We start from the raw sequence: 23,425 nt of genomic DNA on the forward strand, positions 1-23,425 counted from the left end.
CCACATATCTCTGCAAGATCATTGTCGCTGAAGTGTCATTTTATTCATAAGTTTGTTCATGTTCTATTTATCAACCATTTTTCACACTAATGTGTGTTTGATATGTGGCATTTTCTTGTATAAATCCTTAATTAGTGCTCACATGAACTATATGAGATAGTATTTTTATCTCCATTTTATAGGTAAGGAAAATGAGATTTTGGTATGTCAGGCTACCTGCTTAAGGTTACTTTTTTTTTTTTTTTTTTTTTTTTGAATGAGAGAGAAGGAGAGAGCACAAGTGTGAAGGGGCAGAAAGAGAGCAAGAGAGAGAGAATCCCAAGCAGGCCCATGCTGACAGTGATGTGGAGCTCAAACTCACAAACTGTGAGATCATAACCTGAGCCAAAATCAACTGAGCCATCCAGGAGCCTCCAGGTTACTATTACACCAATAAGGAAATGGTAGGGCTGAGATTTGAACACAGGTCTATTTAGCTGGGAGAACTAAACTTTAGTTATTGCATTCATGAGTGGTATCTCAAGCTTAAATTCCTGCTTGTCTTTGGAGGTTACCCATGATACAGCCTACCAGTCTTACTGAACTTCTTATGACTGCTGAATTTGCATCCTGCATTTCTCATCTTAAATGTTTTTCTAGTTATCTTCTGGGCATTGACCTTTTTACTTCAATTACATTGTAAGCTCCTTAAGATCAGATAGGATGTATTACTCTTACGTTTCTGTGAAGGTCTGCTAATGTGGCATGCACAGGATATATTCTCAGTAAAAAACTGACAAATCTTTAGCACAGTCCTTGGCACATATGCATGCTTACTAAATGGTAACAATGATTATTATTTATTATTCCTGAAGAGCTGATACATTAAACTGAAGTTCTAAAAAGATAACTATAGAGAAGCCTGGGTGGCTCAGTCAGTTAAGTGTGCGACTCTTGATTTTGGCTCAGGTCATGATCTCACTGTTTGTGGCTTGGAGCCCCATATCGGGCTCTGAGCAGAGCCTGCTAGAGATTCTCTCTGCCCCTCCCCCACTCACACTCTCAAATAAACATTAAAATTTTTTTGTGAAAAAGATACCATCGAATTCCGATCTCTGCCTCAATCCTAAGAAATTTTTGCTTACCTTCCTTATGATCTAAACAGTTTTCCATGCTAAGTTTGTTTATTTTAGTCCCATCCTACCCTTTCTATTAAGTGGCATCAACTACAATATAGATCTCACATAACATCAACAAGCAGCAACATTCCGCCAACTATTACTGCTCTTTTTGAGAGTGCTTTGAAGAAAAACAAGGAATAGTTGGAGTAATTTTTTCCAGATGATTGTTAACGCGCTTACTATCTATCTATCGATTTAACTTTAATGAAGTTTACTAGAAGTGTCTGTTCCAGACTTCTGGCTCAAGTTTCTTACTTACAGTGACTCGTGCAATCAGGTAACTCCCTTGCCCTACAAGCCCTCCTTCGCATCTCAGCTTGAAGTTGAATTGTCCCAGATGCAATAATTGGAACGTCCAGCCCCCTAACCCCACGGTGCCCGGGGACGCAATGAAACGGAGGGTTTAGGGCCCCGCGGGTCCGCCCCGCCCCCGGTGAGCGCAATCGCGTCCGGTCACGTCGTACGCTCCCCCGGAAGTGCCGCTGAGTAAACGGCGGGGGCGTGTCTCCAGGCAGCTAGGCGTGCAGTTAGCCAGAAACGCGGGAAGTCGGGCCTGGCGCGGTTACAGACGGGAACCCTGTTGTTCTGTCCTTTTCCCGAGGGACCCGCGAGCCTCTCTGAGGGCCCTGAAGGTGAATCCGACTGGGTCTCCGGCGCGACGCCATGGAAGTGGTGGAGGCCGCTGCCGCTCAGTTGGAAACTCTGAAATTTAATGGCACCAGTTTGGGAGATAGCCAGGGTCAGGCGGTGCTGTCTCCGAGCTGTGCACCTGTCCCAGACCCTCGGCCGCCACCACAGTCGAATGAGCGGTCCCCGGACACCGGCCAGGCCGCGGAGGCTCAGCCTGCAGAGGAACAGCCGCCAGAACTCGCGCCGCAATCAAGGCCAGAACCTCCACAGGGAGGGAACTGCGTCACCGGCTCAGGCTCCGCAGAGCAGGCGCGGACCCCAGACTCTCTAGAGACCTCGGACTCGGATTCAGACTCGGACAGGTCCGGTGCCTAGGGGTCCCGGATCTCCGGCGGGTGGGGGGAGGAGCGAGGCCAGGGACTGAGAGGGTTCTCGCGTGGGCCCGGGAGGGAGGGAGGAGCGGTAGCTAAGCTTACTGAGCACGTGTTGACAAGTAGCTCGGACCGCCCATTCCTCTCTCCTGCAAATCGCGTGGTGAATCCGAGATTAATAATCAGATCCCTCTTTCTTAAATGTGGTAGTCTGAAGGGTCCTATGTATAGATCGTAAAAAAAAAAACCTGAGGATGATGGATTCGATAACCAGTTTGGCGTGTGTCCCTTTACGTTTATGATTTTGAGTTTTGGCGGATCTTCAAACAAACAAACAAACAAACAGGTTTAGAGTGTGTTTTTTTGAGCCAGATGAGTTAAGGAAGGACCAGTTACAGGATTTCAGACATTTCCCGTTTGGCTCCTGACAATTTTGTTAATTCGTAGAATTCTTGCAGGGAGCACGTGTTCGTGAAATTAGGGAAACGTTGTTATTTAGCATTATTATATGATCTGGATAGATTTTATAAAGAGGTTTTTTTTTTGTTTTGTTTTGTTTTTTATAAATATGACACATGTGGTGAGAGAGGACTTAAGGTTGTAGGATGTTACTAGACCACACTGAACGTTATCTACACGTATTTGAGTGTCATGTGGGATACTGAATAGGTGAATAAAATAGAGAGAGGGACCAAAACTAAAACTAAACACATCAATACATAAATTAGAGGTGGTGAGAATTACAGTGAAGGGACAAGTGAGACATTGAGAAAGTAATAGGAGAGGCCAACCCTGTAGGACCCTGTAGCCATGTTAAAGTTTTCATTCAAAGTGTTAGAGAAGCTTTTGAATTTTAAGCAGAGAAATGGCATTCTCAGGTGTATATTCTAATAAGTTTTGCTCTGTGGAGAAGGAATTGAACTGGATTCAAGAGTGAAAGAAGAGGGGTGCCTGGGTGGCTCAATCAGTTAAGTCTCCCACTCTTGGTTTCAGCTCAGGTCATCATCTCAGGGTTTGTGGGTTCAAGCCCCACATCGGGTTATGTGCTGATAGTTTTGAGCCTGCTTGGGATTCTCTCTCTCTGCCCTTCCTGCACTCGCTCTCTCGCTTTCTCTCTCTCAAATAAAGAGTGAGAGCAGAGAAGCAAGAGTGGAACAGTGGTTGGTGTGGAAGTAGTTGGAAAGATGTTGCACGAGTCCATGATGTGACCATTGTTGTCTGGGTTAAATATTTTGAAGTTGCCCTAATAGATGGGGCAGTGAGCTAGACAAAGAGACATTGGTGGTGCTGTTTAGTGAAGTGGGGAGTAACCTATCTGGGATGGGGGCTGGAGACAAATAAGAGTGTTTAATTTGAACAGTTAATTTGAGATTTCTTTGACAGCTAATTGTAGATGTCAGGGAAGCATGGGATAATAAGTTTAGAGTTCGGGGGACAATTCTTGACTGGAGATGTAAAGTTGAACATCAGATTACAAATAGGATTTAGCTTAACTTTTTATTACAGACATTTCAAATTTGTTGAAAGTAGAGAGTAATGTAATGAATGCCCATGTACTCGACACCACACTTAAACAGTTTCCATTATTTCGCTAATCTTGTTTTATCTTTTTTTTTAACCTGAGAGTTTTAAAGGAAATCTAAAACAGCATGTCACCTTACCTATATGTTCTTTACATTTCTGACTGATAAAGTACTTGTTAAGCAACCACCATGTCATTATCAGATGTAGTAAAATTAACCCTAATTCCTTAATATCACCTAATAGCCAGTCTATATTCATATTTTGCTAGTTGTCTTTTAATAGTTGGTTTGTTTGAATTAGAATTCAAACAAGATTCTCAAACAATGCATTTGGATGTTATGTCTGTTTAGTCTCTTTTAAGTGAACGACATTTTTTATTTAATGTTTATTTTTGAGAGAGAGAGAGAGAGAGAGAGAGAGAACAAGTGGGGGAGGGGCAGAGAGAGACGGAGACACAGAATCTGAAGCAGGCTGCAGGCTCTGAGTTTTAGCACAGAGCCCAACACGGGGCTTGAACTCACTGGGATCATGACCTGAGCTGAAGTTGGACGCTTTACTGACTGAGCCACCCAGGTGCCCCAAGTGAAGGTCATATGTAAAGCCGTGAAGACAGAAGAAGCCACATGAGGGTGGAATACCCCCTTAACATAGTGGATGCCAAAGTATGGAAGTTTTTTGAGGAAGCCAGTGGGAACCATGTCAAATGTTGCTGAGAAGTTAATTAAGATGACAGAAACACGTCCATTGGACTTGACAACATGGGGAATGTTGGTGATCTTGTCAAGGAGTGGTGGTGATGGAAGCCATTTTGGGGTAAAGACTGAATGGGAAGTAAAGGAGCAGAGACAGCATGCGTTAACAACAACCGTGTCAAGAAACTTTAAGGGGAGAAATGAGGCCATAGCTGGAGGAATTCAACAGAGGTAGTGTAGAGTTTTGATATGCTGATGGGAATGATCAGGGATAGAGGGGAAGATTCCTGATAATAGTAATAGTGGGAAGGAGTTCACTGGTAACAGAAGGAAAGACCATACTTGCCAGAACTAATGTCTTAATTTCAAGCACTTAATAGTCCATTGTTTTTCAATGAATTATGGAATAGTATGGACTGGCTGTACTAGGCAGTTTGAAAAGAAAACGCTGTGCTAGACAAAGAAAGAAATAAGTGTACCTTTGGTGGGTAGGGGGTGGCTTCAGAGGAGGTAATATTTGAGTTGAGCCTATAAAGAAGAATGGAATTTTTCTGCCCTGGGGCATTCCAGTCAAATAGCACAAATAATGGCATGAGGTGTGAAAATAAGGGAATTTGGGAAGTTTTATATGCTTCTGGGCTAGAGAAGTGGCAGGAGATGGGATTGTAAAGGTTATCAGGAACCTGATTGCAGAGGGCTCTGAAATACACTAGGAGCATGGCCTGTGTCTTGTACCCAGCATAGATTTATGGAGAAAGTTTTAAAGGTTTTCTCTGTTTAGTGTTTTCTTAATAAAGAAATGGAAAGAATGGTACAAACACACAGCTGTCATCTTGATTTAATACTTATTAACATTTCAGAAGTTAGTTTCAGAGCCATTTTATTTTTTTAAATCCTTATTTATTTTGAGAGAGAGAGAGGAGGAGAGCATCCCGAGCAGGCTCTGCACTGTCAGGGCAGAGCCTAACACAGGGCTCCATTTCACCAACCATGAGATCACGACCTGAGCTGAAATCAAGAGATGCTTAACTGAGTCACCCAAGTGCCCCATTAATGAGCCATTTAAAAGTCATTTATAGGTATTAGGACACTTTCTCCCTGAATGTTTCAGCATGCATTCTCTAAGGGGACATTTTCTTACATAATCACAATTACCACACATAACAAAATTAATAATTCCCCAAGATCTAATGTCCAATCATGGATGGTTTTTTTCTTTTTTATTTTAAGCAAGTGTGAACTGATTAGGAGGGAAGGTCATGAAAGGGTGAGGGTTAACAGCAGTAGAAGGAAGGGTTGACTGTAGTGGAAAGAGACTACTAGTGTTAACGCCAGTTATACAGTTATTACAGAAAGATAGGTGAGAAATGAGGACCTCCCCCAAATATGGTCATAGTGACAGTGGAAATGGGAGTGAGAAGTGGAGTAGGAGTGAAGTTTGCCATCTGAAGATAGTATTTTATCACTGTGAGATTGCATTAGCTCAAAATGATTCCAACTTTTCTACCTATGGTGACTGGATTGAAGACTAAGCAATGAAATAAAATAGTAGCTCAAGGAGAGAAGCAGGTTTAATAGGGAGAATTTTTTTTTTTTAAACTTGTTGCTAGTATGAGGTGAGTGTAGGTTATTCATACAGAAGTGGCCAGTGTACAGCCAGAGATAAGGGGTGGAGCCTAGAATTTTCAGTATCAAAGCTGATGATTTAGGAGTTATCTATACAGGAGTGATGATTGAAATCATTGGAATGGATGAGGTTATCCATGGGAAGAGGACAAAGAAGAAGAAATGAGGATGGACTTTTAAAAACATAAAATGTGCTGAGGGACATAATCAGCAATTTAAGAAGAGGGTTACTGGTCATTGCTGTGGAAATCAAGGGCTAAGGGAGTTTTTAGAGAGTAGAGTGGTCAGCATGATTGGTAATTTTCAGGAGTTTCCCAAGTTGCATGAAACTGTGAACATTTTATTGGCAATTAAGTGATCTTCTGGTCATTGAGTAGTAAGAAAGGTCTCTTGTTCAGAGATTTCTTTTGTGAGTGATTTGTCACATGCATAATTACATTAAGACAAATGTGTGATGTGTGAGACTATTTTAATAAAAAGGTTTTGGGTTATAGCAGAGGTTTTGCAAATGTTACCAATGGATTAAAGTCTACTTTCCAAAAATCATAGTCAATTTCGAGATGCTAGCTTTTGAATTATATCAGCAACAGTAAATACATAGTAAAGTAGATATTTCCTAGTTGAACACTTGTAATTTAGTACTGTTTTACTACTGCTTTACTAAGTTTTCAACTTTTTCTCCCTACAGTGACACAGATTCAGATAGTTCAAGCTCCTCCTCGTCCTCATCATCTTCCTCATCATCGTCCTCTCGTCTGTCACTTCCTCCACTGCTGTCAGATGGAGAAGATGATTTACAAGTTGAGAAGGAAAATAAGAATTTCCCTCTTAAAACAAAAGATGAATTACTCCTTAACGTAAGTACTTCTGTTTGTTCTTAAACTTAATTTGCATGTTATAAAAGATGTTACGGTACTAATTCTGGTCTCATTTGGCCTGTATCTGCCTCCATAAATTTGAAGACTTCTCAGCCTGTTATTGGGCAGACTTTTGCTATGCCTTGTTTTTTGTTTTGTTTTTGTTTTTGTTTTTAACATAAAAGCAAGGATTGATCTGGTTGCTAAGGTTTCTAAGGTTGCTTCTAACTCTAAAGTTTGAAAATTGTTCATGCTGGGCATTAACTTTAGTTTGCTACTTTTTTAAAATTTTCTTAGAAAAGATTTCATATGTGGATTTACAACCTTGGTGATGTGTGTGTGTGTGTGTGTGTGTGTGTGTGTGTGTGTGTGTTTGTCCACACGTCAGAAAATTTTGTCCAATAGTAATTGAAATCTTTTTTTTTTTTTTTAAAGTTTATTTATTTATTCCGAGAGAGAGAGTGAGGGGAGAGGCAGAGAGAGGGAGACGGAAAATCCCAGGCAAGCTCTGCAATGTCAACTTTAAGCTAGCCGGATGTGGGCTCAAACTCCTGAACCATGCGATCATGACCTGATCTTCAGTCTGAGCTGAAGTCAGGCATTTAACCAACTGAGCCACCCAGGTGCCCCATAATTGAAATCTTTTTATTAATTTATTTATTTTTAAATGTTTATTTACTTTTGAGAGAGCAAGAGTGTGCATGCCCAAGTGAGCAAACACAGGTGGGGGGAGGGGCAGAGAGAGCAGGAGAGAGAATCCCAGACAGGCTCCACACTCAGTGCAGAGCCCAATGTGGGGCTCATTCTCACAAACCATGAGATCATAACCTGAGTTGAAATCAAGAGTTGGACACTTAACTGACTGAGCCGCCAAGGTACCCTTGAAATCTTTTTAATTGATTGCATTTAGAGGAGTAGAAAGTGCAATTAGATGGGTAGAGTTTTTTAGGACCCCTATTTACTTGAGGTTTGGGAACATTTTATTGTTGCAGATGGAGAAAACTTGTTCATTACAGGATGGTATTTATTGGCACCTGATAGGTTTGGTTTGTAAAGTAGTCTCGTGTGGTTATTTCCTCTTAAACTGTAAACCGTTCCTAGAAGGATGGTGATAGTTTGGTTGAAACCTCATGATCCAATAGAAATATCTCCTCAGAATTTCAGAATATAGGCTATATTGCCCCATGTTTATTCTCTCTATACCCTTATGTACTTTACTTATTGTTAATGTTTTTTAAAAATTTAATGATCACTAATTACAGTTATTATGTAATAACTTAAATCAATGAAACATTTTAGTGCAAGGTTTGAAAGCATTTAATTTTTTAATTTTTAATTTTGAAAACATTTTAAAAGCCTGGAGGTAATTGGGCACCTTTTTATGACCTACCAATATTATTTCTTTTTCTCTACTTGTAGTGAGAAATATCCTATTTTATGCTTTATGTATTGAAAACCGCTTGGATTTTTATGCAGCTTCATCAAACTACAGACATTGATATCCCTTCCTGGCCTTTTTATGCACAGGCTCTCCCAACTTATGACTATTTATTTTCTGAAAATATTGGGAGACTTCTTTGGTCTTTCTCTTGTATTTTGGTCACCTTTCTAAGTTTTCTCAGATCAACAAATAAAGGACTGCAGTACTCCTGTATATATATCATTAAAAAAATTTTTTTTTAATTTACTCATTTTTGAGAGACAGAGACAGAACATGAGTCGGGGAGAGGCAGGCTCACCCTGAAGCAGGCTCCAGGCTCTGAGCTGTCAGCACAGAGCCCAATGTGGGACTCAAACTCGCAGACTGCAAGATCATGACCTGAGCTGAAGTTGGACACTTGACCAACTGAGCCACCCAGGTGCCCCTGTATATCATTTTTTAAATTTATCTTACTAGACCTGGAATTTTACCTTGTGAATCTCTTGAAATTTAATGCAAAATTTTAGTCTATATGTTTAAGTATTTTTCTTGGTATATTGTGCTCATATTTTCATCAGAAAACCAAAAGGGTCCATGTTTACACAGAGGCCAGGAACTACCTTCTGGAAGGCTGAGTTCATATCTCATCTTTGTAGCTTCCATAGTATCAGGTAGGGTGCTTAATAGATAATGAGTTGTCAGTCAAGAGTAATATATGATTGAGAATAAGAATGAGTAAGGGAACTGGCATTTTACATTCATTCATTCTTAAACTATTCTAGCACACCTGTCATATACTAAGTGCTATAAACAAAACCCTCCAGTTTCTGCTCTCATAGTGCTTGGTGGAGAGAGACAGAGAGTAAATAAATCAGAGACAAATATAATTTTGGAAGTGCTATTGAATTGTGAAAGTATGTTTGGTTAGTATCAGAAAATTACATGTTTGCTGGCAAGGTATGTTAGCTTTTGAAACTTGAACAGTGGGCCAGTCTGTTCCCTTTTGTGCCAGTTCTGAGGGATCTTTGGGAAGGATGGAAGAAGCAATTATAGTCTTTACTTTTCAACTTCGGATTCTTGAGTAGCTTTTCACTTTATTTTATATTTACATGATTAGGAAGTCAATTTATTGGAAATTCCTAGTCCTTTAGACTACTGCTACTAGAGTTGAGTGGAGGAATGAGTTCCTTGGTCTGCCATAAATCTTTGACTTAGGGCTGTGAAAGTATATATTAGGACTCCTTCAGGACTTCAGCTCTCAAGTTCAAGGGAGAAGAATGACTTGGCCCTGATGAGCAAGGATGGTATGGTTACACTACTGCGTATCTTTAGGACTCTGCCTTTTTCTCTGTTGATCAGTAGGTTTTTCTCCATAGACCTGGCAGTTTGGCCATTGATATTCCTATATGCGAGTCTTGTGAAGGGCTTAATACTGGTTTACCTGGGGCCTGGTACACAGCCCTGAACACATCATTGAGGCTAATGGAATGTGTCTTCAGATTGCTTGAGCATTAGTCACAGTCACTCCTGTTTATGTGGGAAAGTATGTAGGAGAGTAAGTGCTTTAGAGAAAGTACATGGGCATGTGTGAAGGTGGGAACATGTACGAGCCAGTTTACAGAAAGGGAGTGTGAATGTGTGTGTATTTTGAGGAGGGTGAGGGTTGTGTGGTTAACACCAAGCCCTGCAAACCACAAGGAATGGGTTCTCTGTCATAGGAAAGGGAGGCTTTTATCCATTTCGGAAAAGGATGCTATTTAGTCAGTAATAACAGTTATCGTATTAGAGAATAAAAGGGAAATACTTGGAAGAGGTTATCACACGTGACTTATGTTGGACTCTTGTGGTTGTGAGTAGCAGAGGCTCTCCAATTACCTCGAGAAGGGAGATGTATTGTAAACTTACTTGGGGAGGAAAGCCATTGGGAACTAGGCAGCTATTGAGGATGGCTGTGCTGTTGTTTCTTTTATAGGCCTCTTGGATATTCTCCTAGTTCTCTGAGTGTCATTTTATTCTTTCTTTACTTACTGACTTCTTCTGTTTACCTGTAGATTCATCTTTTTAATTCTAGCTCCCACATAGATTGTGACCCTGGCTCTCTATCTAGTATCTTCTGTCATCTTCCCCTTGACAAACCAGACAGTTAGTGCTATATTTCTTTGCTGACTTTGGGACAGTCCTATTATTTAGCTTATTAGATTTGTTTTTGTGTGTGTGTGATTTTGTTTAAGTAAAAACAAAATAAGTAAAAATAAATAAGTTTATTTATTTATTTTTTTGAAAATGACAGTCTACTTTTCTGGGAACTATCCCCTCTTGACAACTAGCTCTAGCCAGTATCAAATGTACCATCTTTTTCAGATCATACTGATATATCCTTTTAGCAGGGATTGTGCATAGAACTGTTTCATCTATGTAGTCTATTTAATTTAATTTCATAATGAAATGCTGAAGAAAATTAATGAGACCTATTATTCATGTTGTCTTTGCTAAAAGGTACACATAAGTTAAAATCGACCAAGCAGTTCTATCCATTAGAGAGTTTCTGCTGGATGTTAGAGATCTCTAGAACATAGACATGCCCAATTTATCCCAGTTTTCCCTGTCTTACCTCTTTATAACATGTCTCATATTCTAGGCTGTTTCTACTGCCATTGAGGCATGCTGAACATCATTTTTACCTTCAGTTAGTCTGTCAAGCAGGAATGTTGCCTCCCTGGATCTAGCTTTTTAAATCTTTTCTATTGTTGAAAAGTTAGGTCCTGGTGATCTAACTACTAACTATTGCAGGTCTTTAATTGTAAGTATATGGGAGATAGTGAAGCAACCTCAAGATTGTTCTTTTAGAATTAACCTTAGAGTGTTGCAGTAATCCCTTTGGATGACAAGATATGGTTATAACTTGATTTAAAAAAAGGAGGGGTGAAGAGAAGAGGAAAAAAAGAGGGAATGGTTAGCCATACCATAGAGGCATTGAAAAGGAGGGTAATCTTAGATGGCTCTATTTATAATGTCACAATTATGTAATATATGCTGTTAAATTTAGCCAAGTGGACTTATTCTTTTATCATATACTCCTCTTTAATGCTGAGAAGGTGTATATTTAACCTCCACAGTAAATGTAAAGCAGCATAGATATTACAGCTTTGAAACTACATTAGACCACATTGAGTTTATTCAGTGTTTCAGTGAATTGGAAAATTAGGTCCTTTTTGAAAAACTTTGTCAGCAGTTTATGCCCTGAACTGTTTATTCAAATAAATCAGATGTAATTAAAAATTCAGAGTCGTAAAAACGTTTAAGGAATTGTGACATTTCAAAATCTTAATCAGAAATTAATTTTATACATTAATGCCTATTATTTTCTCTTCTGAAAACCTGAAGGGTTTTACTTAACATTCAAAAGTTATGGTTACAGTGCTTATGGGGATAAAAAATAGATAATGCTGTAGTAGGCATAATAGTATGTATTTATACACATAATATAATATGACCAAGAAAAAACTTTAATGCTTTAGGCAATTCTTGGTACCTTCATAATTTAGAGACTGCCTATGTTATATTGTAAAACAAATGCATTTTGTGGTTAGGTTGAGTACACTATATTTTCTTTCTGATTTTGGCAGTGCAGATGCATATCCTAAAACATCCTAACATAAGGGTATGGAAACTATCTGGACCGCCTCAAGTGGTCAGAAGTTACTTACAGCCGATTATTTCATGCCTGTTGATCTCACACCATCTATGAAACTGTATTGCACCTTGGTCTTCACTTAAAAATCATAGACAGAATAGGTTGTTTTCGAGGCCTACCTTGCTTTATAAGTTTTGCCTTAAATGAAGGCTTCTTTCAACTTTAGCTTTTTATGACTCTAGGTACATTTGAAATTACTGCATTGTATCATAGAATACTGATGACACTTCTAACATTCTTTTTGGAATGTTTGATATTTAAGAAATGGCTTATGTACTTAAAAGGAGCTATTTTTAAATTAATATGTGGTACTCTTTAAAAATAGTGCTCAGATTTTTTAAAAAAATTAAAATTTCATGCTTCGTTATACAAAATTATTTTAGTAAAGCTTATAGCAAGTAGAAATGATCCCTTAAACTTCAAATAAATAGTGTTTTATCTATTAGAGTAACCATATATGTTCTGTGAATATACCATGTGGTTATTATTACACAGAAACATTCCATTTGTTACATTCTCCAATTCCTCAGTAGATTTTAATAAGTAAGTTCTGATTGCTTTAGAGGATAAAGACAAATGTCTGTTAAAGGGGAATCTAGTTAGAGAGTGACACCAGAAAGTTAATGATTGGATGCCTGATGAATGCTACTAGCCTTAAAAAGCTGTGAGATTTTGTGTAAGAGCAGATAACTTGCACTGCAGGGGTCAAGGAAGTCATCCTGACTTGATCTTAAATTACAAGGTAAGATAGGTATGGAAAGGTGACAGGTGAAGAGAATATGAACTTTCCCACTGAATAGATGCAGGGTGTTGCTTGGCAGTTGTATTCCCAGTGTTGGTTACTAGTAGGGGCTCAGAGAGTGTTTCTTCATTCATTCATTCATTCATTCATTCATCATCCATACAGCTAATGTCGTCAGTTCTAAAATGGGCACTTTTTTCATTTGTTAACATTTTAAAATTTGGGACTAATAATTGATGACATTTAAAAATTTTTTGGACAGTGCTTTATCTTTGTGATATATAAAGTCAGTGTCTTATTTGATGAAATACGGACTCAGTTAACAAAAGAATGCTTAGAGTTATATTTATTGCTAAAGATTTTTTCGTATCGAGATCTTACTTTAATGTTTATGTGAGTGAACTTTTGGAGATATTAGGAACTTTGTTTCTGACAGTAATTTTAGAGAAAAACAGGATAAGAACATTGTATTTATTTAAAAAGAAAAATATAAAGAGACTGCAAAGAAGTGTTGACTCATTTTTTAGGTGAAAATATTTAATGGGCTAGTCTCAATCTTAAATTTAGTGTCATATACAATAGAGTAATTCATGATGGCAATTAATGTGTACTGGTGAGAGATAGCTAAAGAAAAAGCTGAGTCCCATGGAACATTGTAAAAGTACTTTTTGTAAAGTTGATGAATTAGACTACTACTAAATGTTATATGTGGTCATAGTTACCACACAGTGTACAGACCTAATCCATTCTTTTTTCCAATATGTTTTACCAGCTATAGGGAAAAAAAAATTCCATTCATGGCTCTCAGTACTCCAGGGATTGGATCCTACTTTCCAACCATATCTGAAAAGTGAAGGCTCACCTAATAGCATCAGGTAATTGGCTGCCACATGCATGTCCTGTATTCTTGAGTAATCTGAGGAAAGTGGCCAGATAATTTTATTCCACTTTCCTCACTTTTAAAAATTCTCCCCAGTCTGCACCAGAAAGGATTAGTTGCCATTTGGAATGTTTGATTCCTTTTCTATTACCCTCCACTGCCCTTTTTGTAGATTCGTGAATGAAAATCCAAATCAGGGTTCTTTAGATAATTTTGCCTCAGAAAATCATAAATTACTGATCTCTCTCTCTTTTTTTTCTTTTACTGATTTTTTTCTTGCCCCATAAGTCTTAAAGAAATAGAGAATTCAAGATCATTGTAATGCACAAATGTCATCTTCTCAGAGGCCATATTTGACCCATTAGCTCCTTCCAATTTTGCGATGGAAGTCTTTGACACCCATTTTTTGACTAGTGTATCTACAGTTTAATAGGATGGATTTTTAATGTTCTATGGTACTCATTTGAATATTGTGCTTAATTGAACAACCTTGTAGGCCATACAGATGTTCAAGAATCAGAATATAATAAACTTGTAACACGAACAATAATTGTTCTTTCACGGATATTTCAGAAGTGTAGTTAGGGCCATGCATTTCTTTAATGCCATGGTTATGGGTATCTATTATCCAGAATTACAGTAATTGTGTTTGAGGCTGGTATATAATTTCTATCTTACTGTGCTGTCTTTTTGATTACATGCAGTTAAACATTTTTTAAATTGCAGTATTAGCCATTTACGTGAAATATTCAGAACTTTTGCTCACTTTTCTCACTATTTAGAATAAGAAAACCAGGACGCCTGGGTGGCTCAGTTGGTTAAGAGTTTGACTCTTGATTTTGGCTCAGGTCATGATCTCGCAGTTCATGAATTTGAGCCACCATGTCAAGCTCCATACTGACAGCGTGGAGCCTGCCTTAGGGTTCTCTCTTCCTCTCAGCCCCTCTCTGTCTCTCTCTCTCTCTCTCTCTCTCTCTCTATCTCTATCTCTCAAATAAATAAATACAATAAATAAAACTTAAAAAAAAAATCTTTAGAATAGGAAAACTGGTTCCCAGAAAGTGATTTGCCTGAGGGTAGTATTTAAGTAGGGGGAAGCAGATTCAGAACTAGTAACAGATGTGATTCCAGTCTGCTGTATTTTTAGTGTTTGTGTAGAAATGCATATGTAGCAATATTAGAATTTGATCATTTGAACTTTGGTTATTTGGTTTCTGAATAATGTAGCATATTTTGTCTTGGTGATAGATGATTGTATCCTAATGTAATAAGCTTTCTTAAATTGTATTTGCTTGGACCATCATATTGTCTTTTAATAAAGACTTTGACTTGGAACTGTAGATTGTGTAGGAAATAAGTGATTGAATTTCTTAGTATGTTGAATTCCCGTCGTTCATTTGCCAAATGCTGGTATGTGACTAGGGATTTTTATTTCCATGTGGCCTTTTCTTCTGCTGATGATGTGAATGAAGTACTTTTCTTCCTTTTCTTGCCTATTCTTTGTTATTACAAATACAGGTTTTGAATAAGTATGTCCAGAACTATTTTTACTCTTCTTTGATTTTGAGTCAGTAAACCTAACACTCACTGTATTTAAACAGTAGGATAGATATTTATCTCTGGTTGCAGATACTGTACATCCAAGACAGGTTTTAGTTTCTTTTTAATTTTGGGAAGTAAAAGTCATAAAAATAGAGATTGATCACAAATCTTCATTTCCCAGGTAGAGTATTCAGATTATCATTAAGGCTTAATAGTAATATGGTGTATGCTGTTGTAATGTGGCCTTAAAATTATATCTGTATTGATGGCCGAAAACAGATGGGTACTATTATTACCTGGGTGTATGTTTTGTAGTGGAGGGCTTTTTGGATGTCTGAGAACATAAAGCAGTGCTGTTCAGTAGACCTGTCTGCAATGGTAGAAATGTTCTATATCTGTGCTGTGTTAATACTGTAGCTGTTGAGCATTTGAAATGTGGCTAGTCCAACTAAAGACTGCATTTTAAATTTTATTCAGTTTTAGTTAAATTTAAATAGCCAAATGTAGTTAGTGTCTGGTGTTCTATAAGCAGAATAAAAGAAGCCTTTTTACCTACTTATCCATCTTTCCATGAGGGTTGTAGGTTAATCCAGGCTCATACTTTAATCTTCCTTACCTGCAGTATATAGCCTTTTTGTCTTTTATTTTCAGTACACTTGATTTTTGCTTATGTGATGGAGAAGGTCTTTCTATCTCAGATTTCCCTCATCACCTCTGCCCTCAGCTTTTTAGTTTATCAGTATGACTTTTACTTTTAATTCTTTATATCCTATGTGTACTGTCAAGAGCAGTAGTGTCCTTCAGTATGTGTTCTGGCTATTTTTTCCCCCTTATTGGAGTGTGTCTGTGTTTTTCCTCTTTTTTTGTGACAAGTGTATCCTTTCCCCACTCATGGAAAACAAAATTATTGATTTTTATTTCTTTAAAGGAGATTATGTGACTGAGCAGATTTATTCGTTACCTTACCAGGAACAGCTGTTGAACAGCAACTGTGTTATCGGGCAGCCAGGTGTTAATCTAATAATTGTAATGATGTTTGCTGCTGCAAACCTGAGGTATCTATGCATCAGTCCTGGGCAACGAAGCTCCCTTAGAAGCCTGTGTTTCTTACTTTCATTCCTTGAGGATTCTCTTTTGATTCCTGGGAATTATATTTTCATTATTTGATTTTGCCGATTGAAAAAGACTGTGACCTCTTCTGAGAGTTTTGTTTAACTTAGACTGATGAGGTAAGTCATTTCATTTAAGAAATATGTAGTAAGCACCTACTATGTGCTAGCCACTGTTCGGGGTGCCACAGCAATCAGCAAGGCTGACCAAGTCCTGCTTGTTGTTGTATTTATTGTCTAGTTAAGGGAGTGGACTTCAAGCAAGTAATAAACACATGGGATGTTAGACAGTAAAGTGTTTTACAAAAAAGAAAATTAGCAGGGTGATTTAATAAAGAGTAACTAGGCTTGGTGTGGTGGTACTTCAGATTTCATAGTTAGGGAAGAGAAAGTAAATTTGACATCCAAACATCAAGACAAGATCTCCTACTGCCCAGTCTGACATAGCAATCCAAGGAACTTTCCTCTTGAAACTTCTGAAGTTCTGTCTTTTTGAACCTGACAAAAATCTTTATGGAAAGCATATGTGTTTAAAAAGGACAAATATAATATCTCTTCTTCTCTGATCCAGTCCCCAAGATGTTGTCATTTTCAAAGCAAATATACTGCTTTACTTCACTGGACTTTCGAAGGTAAACGCCAAAACACATAAAGCTTTTAACCTGGAATTGTACTAGGCTGATTTCACTTATTTCTTATAAATTTTATGCACAATATTTAGTTTGTTATATACTTCTTGTGTTCTGCAGAGTATTTGTGAGAGAGATTTCATATATCACTTAAATAGGTCTTTTACTATTAAAAGGCAATTTAATGCCTTCATTGACCTTTTTTAGGAATGCTTAGAAAACATTCCTATGTTACAAGATACTGGGATAACTGAACTAGAACTAGAGGAATGGTGGTGATCGTAGATAACAGTATTTCTGGGGTTTTTTTCCCTGAGTTTGGTTCTGTATGGGACTAGAGATCCTCCTCATTTGTAGGCAGTTTTGTCCTGTTAATACATAGCTCGGAAACAGGATAACAGGAATTAAGGAAGCCTCTCAGACTCTGCTTTTGACCACAGTTGTGAGTTCCTGCCCCACTACAAATATTCTGGCTTTGTATATCTTCCCCTGTCATCCTCATTGCTAGATGTGTCTCATAAACATCCTTAGAGAACATCAGGATTTCATCAGATGTTGAAGCTGACCTGCTGAACTTATAGTAAATTATGTTATAATGATCTCAAATGATGATGAAAAGGCATTAGATAAAGTTCAACAGTCTGATCTAAAAAAAAAAAAATCCACACACAAATAGAAACACAAATAGGAATAGATGGTCACTTTCTTAACCTTTTTAAAAAGAAATTTCAGTCAAGACACATCATTATGCTTAACATTAAAACATTCCTAATAAAAACTCATTCATCATGCCCTCTATCATTACAGTTGCTTGACACTTGATATTCTGGAAATAGCAACCAATATTATTTGAAAAGTTAAAAACATGATGTAATGATGTTGAAAAGGAGAGGGATTTAATATGGTAATATAGTGAATACAAAAGAAAGTAATTGGACATAAATTTCATCATGATGCTTTTTTGTGTTCAAATAATACCCTATAAAGATACATTTATAATAGCAAAGATACTAAATAACTAGGAATTTATAATATCAAATAAGGTAGAAGATGGCTTTAAATAAACCTAAGGACTATTTATGACTTATAAAAAGACAACTCTAAACATGATTTTAATCACTACTAACAAGACGCATATATGACAAAATGGTTTTAAAGTTTGTGTAGTGAAATAAACCTGAGAATAGTTAGGAAAATTTCCAAGGGGAAAAATATGGATGAAGTGAATAGAAGAACTTGCCTTATTCCCAAATATTAAAACATGTAATGAAAGGCACAGTTGTTAAAATAGTTTAGGACTGACACTGAAATAAATCAGTGGAACTGAGTGGAGATTTCAGTAAAAAACCCAAATATATAAGTACATTTAGTACATGTTAAAATTTATTCTTCAAATCAGTAGAGGAAAGGATGGATTGTTCTATAACACATGGGAATAATTGGCCAGTAATATGGATAAAGATAAAGCCAATCTTTGCTTTGCTTTTATACAAAAGTAAAATTATAAATGGACCAAATTGAAATATTAAAAATGAGATTAGAAGCAATGAAAATATCAGTGAATTTAAAAAGTGATTTTGGTATAGGGAAGGTCTTTCTTTTTAGTGACACAAGTGTCAAAAGCCAAAGAAAGAAAAGCTTGATATATTTACATAAAAATTAAAATGCTGAAGTTCGTTAAGCAACTTAAATGCATTCTGGGAGGTAAGCAAGTGGATATTTTCTTCATATTTGATAAAGGGCAAATGTTCTTTAATACATAGTTCTTATAAATTTATAAAAAGATAAATTTTAAAGAAAAATGTATAAGATACACAATTCGTAAACAGTCAGAGAGCCAGGAAACACGTAAAGATGCACAGTCTTCCTGATTAATGAAGAAATTCAAATTAAAGCAAGATGTATTTTATATTGTAGACCTCTCAGACTGGCCAAGGTTTCAGGGTTGCTTCTCAGTGATTACAAGAATCTGGGAAAAATCTCATCATTTGTGGAATTGTTAATTGATGAACCTTTTTGACTTTTTTTTCCCCAAGAGACAGAAACGTAGTGCAAATGGGGGGAGGGGCAGAGAGACAGGGAGACACAGAATCTGAAGCAGGCTCCAGGCTCTGAGCTCTCAGCCCAGAGCTGGAGCCCATTGCAGGGCTCGAACCCGCGAACTGTGAGATCGTGACTTGAGCCAAAGTTGGACGCTTAACTGACTGAGCCACCCAGCTGCCTCTGACAAAACCTTTTTGGAAAGAAATTTAACAGTATCAGTAAAAAATGAAAAGTGTTTATACCTTTGGATCTAGCAGTTCTACTTACAGGAGTTTATAACAGGAGTTATGCAAAGATATATGTGAAAGTTCATTGTATCATAGGTATGATAAAAATTAAAAAGTGGCAAATATATCAGGTGACTGTGTTAAATTATAGTCCATCTATACAGTGATATACTGTAAGAGTGTTTAAAAAATTAGGTGTTTGTTTTGTTGTAGAAAGATGTACAAAATGATAGGTAAAAAGGATAGCTTGCATAATTGGATATTTTAAGTAAAATATTTAAAAGTTAGAAATGTAGAGTTTATATCTGCATAGTAAGTGTATTTAAAAGACTATTAACAGCCATCTTTGGAGAGGAATTGGGAGGTTGAAGGTAATAAGATTGGGGAATTTTTTGTTTTTGCTTTGAATCCTTCTGTACTGTTTTTTTCCTTTTTTTAAAAAAGGGAACATATATTTTAAAGTTAAAGGAAATCAAAACAGTATCAGAATATAGATCGATACCAAAATATAATGACTGTATATTGCATAGATTTTTATTTCTCTTCATAGAAAATGAAAAACAAGGAGCTTTTCATTTTGTGGCCAAATAGCATTTATTTATTTGAGAGTAACATTGATTTTTGTGTCCTAAGTGTTAATGGCATGTGGTCTACCTCAGTTCAGAAGTTTTCCCAAAAGCTCTAACAGCGCTTTCTCTTTTGGAGTCTTCTTATTCTTTGTTCTGCCTCCATGATCCTGAGTTTATTTAAGCAGTGGGCTTTATCACAATCCAAAAGTGATGAAAATTTTTGTATTAGATTTAACTATAATTTGGTTAGTCAGTGGGGCAGATTTCAGATTTCATCACTATACTTCTGTATTAGTGTGGTGCCTGGGTGACCTAGTCAGTTAAGTGTCTGACTCTTGATTTTGGCTCAGGTCATGATCTCACGGTTTGTGAGTTCGAGCCCTGTGTTGGGCTCTGCGCTGACAACGTGGAGCCTGCTTGGGATTCTCTCTCCTTCTTTCTTCCCCCCCCCCCCCCCAAAATAAGTAAGTAAACTTAAAAAAAATAAATTTACACTTTTGCATTAGAAAATGCCATTTGCTATTTTTAAGAGGTGCCACTCCTAGAAGCAGAAATCAGTGTGATTTGTCCTCTTAAATATCAGTAAAGCCTTCCTGTCTGCAGTCTCCCAGTGTTATAATTCTCCATTCTTGTATTTAACTGGGTGTGGGATTTCTTTACCTAAGAACTTCTTAAACAGGTCTGTTCCTTGTCACGTGTTCTGTATCATTTCTACCAACTGTACTCCCTTCTCTATTCTAATGTACACATGGACCACTTTCAAACCATGGTCTTGACAAGAAAAGACTTTCCATGTTTAATATGCAAAAATGAACAGTGGCTGTCCTCTCCCTAAAAGAACTCAGAAAAATTCTAACATAAGACAGTCATTTCCTCTACCACCATCTAGACTAACCTTGCAGAGATTAAGTCTTAAGCATTGAGTTGGTTGAGACTTTTAGTGTGGTTTTTCGTAAGTAATTCTTGATCAGAAAATAAAAGCAAGTTATACACTTCAACTCTGGTTATATGATTTGTTAAAAACCTTGTTTGATCCCTGAAGAGGAAAATGATTACCCAAGATACATCCATCTGCAGTATATTGTATTGTTTAGGTTTTCCCATCTTTTCCGGCATTTCTTCAGAAGTTATCTTTTTCCTCCCATACTAACTCCTGATATGCCATCCATAGGATCTTTACACTTTCAAGCCTTCTTAAGGAAAAAACTTCCTTGTAAAAGTTAATTATGATCTTTTGGAAAAGGTCAAAAATAGAAAGCTCTGTTTACTTTAAAACCTAAGGTCAGTTTTACTCTTAAATTTCTCTTCAACTTCATCTCTACTTCAACGTCTAGTTTCTATAGCAACTGAGATAGGGTCAAAAAAGAGGAATTGTAAAGAAATTTAGTTTTTAACATAGAGAAAGAAGATTCCAGGAACACAGTCACCGCTTTTGCAGGTTGGAGCCTACATTCTGTATCCTAGAAATTCTGTACTTTTTCCTGAAGAGGCCAGACATTTACTCTCTTTCACAAAGCCCCAGAAAAGATTGCTGCTTGTCTTCAACTGCTTAGTCCCAATCAAATTGATTAACCAAATTAAGACGGCTAAGTGAGAGAACACTTCTGTTGGAGAAGTCGTAGTGACCAATAGAATGATTTTTCTGGGACTCACTGTGTGAATTGTCTATTTTTTAAATCATGCATTCCTTAACAGTGATAGCTTTTTTTTTTTTTTTTTTCTTTTCTTTGTCTCATTCAAGTGTGATTGGTGGGCAAATCTAGGTACTTTTGTCTGTGTTCTTTGTCTAGCTGGATTAAGCTATAGATGTTATTGTATTACTCATGTGGGGAGATATTGGAGGTGGGAGAAATACTGCCAGACACTAACAAGGATAACATCAAAGTGATGTTTTGAGTGCCTAACGTTACATCGTCAGACATGTTTATAAAACTTTAAATAGAAATGATGTCCCATTTTTTTTTTTAAGTTGGTGAAGCTGGAGGAAGATCAGTGCTTTTTTATATTATAGGAACTACCTTCTGTTGAAGAACTCACTATTATCCTGCCTGAAGATATTGAATTAAAGCCTCTTGGGATGGTTTCAAGTATTATTGAGCAATTAGGTATGTAAATGATTTTATTAATCAAATTTTTTGTATCCAGGTATGTATTCATCAAAGAATTTATGACTAGTCAATTTTCTGTGAAATATGTAATAATACTTCATTTTCTAGTCACTAAGTTTGAATAGATAAATTCAGTTTTTACTTGTATAGGTTACTAATAAATACATTGTCTTTTTAAAAATTTAAAGTCTACTTTTACTGACATTTCTCCAGAATTTGATTTGGTATCTTCGTTTTTTACTGCTATTAAATTACTACAAATTTAATAACTTTACACAACACAAATTTATTATTCTACAGTTCTCTAGGCCAGAAGTTTGATATGTGTCTCACTATGCTAAAATTTAAGGATTCGTCAAGGCTGAGTTTCTGTCAGGGCTCTAGGGAGGATCCATTTTCTTGTCTTTTTTAGCTTCTAGAGGCTGCCTGCATTCTTTGGCCCATGGCACCCTTCATCTTCAAAGGCAATAATATGCCTTATCTGTGACCCTTCTCCCTTCATCATATCTCTCCCTGACTACAGCCTTAGAAGATTATCTGCTTTTAGGGACTCCTTAGGTTGGGCCTACACGTATAATCCAGGATAATCTCCCCATCTCAAGGCTCTTAACCTTAATCACATCTGCGATTTTTTTTTTTTTTTTTTAATGTAAACATATTTACAGGTTCAGGGATTAGGATGTGGGTATCTTTTGGGTGGGGAGTGAACATTTTTCTGCCTACTGCCTTTGATTTTTATTTTAGAAACATGTAAATTAGCTCTGTGATTTAATGGCATGAAATTTAAAGCTGTTGGTTAAGAGAACTATATATTACAGATTTCTTTTAGCCCTAGGATGTGAGGTAGGAACATGAAAGGCCTTGAAGTTAATGTAGCTACCATTAAGTCTTATAGTGAGATACACCTGAAAATAGAACTCAGAGTTGACAAAGTCAAAGATACTTAAAATGGGTGGTAGACCTAGATTGTCCACCAGCCTCCTTAGTTTACAGGACTTAAGGGATACAGGAAAACCCAATTTACTTGCCCTTATGATCAGTTGTATAATGAGTCAGTGATAGAAATTGGACTTTTGACCTTTTCCTAACAGTGTCCACACCAATATTTTTAAAACTTCATACATTTATAATTTTGTACTTTTACAATTTATTAATCAAAATTTTGATTAAAGTGAAACATCCTTTTTATAAAAATCATGATTATTAAAACTCTTTATTTACCTGATTCTAAAATCCTTACATTTACTGGTTTTTGAGTTACTTTTGGCATTTAAGAATGTACATAAATAAGTCAGATAAATAATTATTTGCTTACATGGTATGAGTTGAGCATCTATTAGGCTTGATGTTTATAGAAAAAATTTAGGTCATAATGTTTATCAAGAAAAAATGTGAACTATTTGATAAGCACAGAATAATGCTCTTTAAAGATACTGTTTTGACTAGCACGCCCTAATAGACTAACAGAATTCTCAAGCTGCTGGGGAAAAAAGATTGTGTCAAAATTATCACATACTCCTCTCTTTTGAGAGCCTAAAATATCTAACATTATTTGGACCAGATTATAAAAGAGAAAATGAAGTATTAGTACATTAAGCAAAA

General features: G+C 36.8%; 1 protein-coding gene and 1 long non-coding RNA gene across 2 annotated transcripts in view; one reads left to right on the forward strand and one right to left on the reverse strand.

The window, feature by feature from the left end:
• Positions 1-1,592, reverse strand: part of LOC109262460 (uncharacterized) — a 64,503-nt gene extending 62,911 nt beyond the window's left edge. Inside the window, exon 1 of the long non-coding RNA XR_008421643.1 lies at positions 1,420-1,592. This is a non-coding gene — a long non-coding RNA (uncharacterized LOC109262460). The remainder of the gene's footprint in view (positions 1-1,419) is intronic.
• A 45-nt stretch (positions 1,593-1,637) lies between these two features.
• The window catches only part of NAF1 (nuclear assembly factor 1 ribonucleoprotein), a 41,774-nt gene continuing 19,986 nt past the window's right edge, over positions 1,638-23,425 (forward strand). Inside the window, exons 1-3 of the mRNA XM_019441100.2 lie at positions 1,638-2,152; positions 6,692-6,860; positions 21,727-21,820. Of these exons, the coding sequence (XP_019296645.2) occupies positions 1,824-2,152; positions 6,692-6,860; positions 21,727-21,820 (592 nt within the window). The 5' untranslated portion in view covers positions 1,638-1,823. The remainder of the gene's footprint in view (positions 2,153-6,691; positions 6,861-21,726; positions 21,821-23,425) is intronic.

Source organism: Panthera pardus, unplaced genomic scaffold (assembly GCF_024362965.1).
Source record: "Panthera pardus isolate Hobbes unplaced genomic scaffold, ASM2436296v1 HiC_scaffold_13, whole genome shotgun sequence".
Classification (NCBI taxonomy): Eukaryota; Metazoa; Chordata; class Mammalia; order Carnivora; family Felidae; genus Panthera; species Panthera pardus.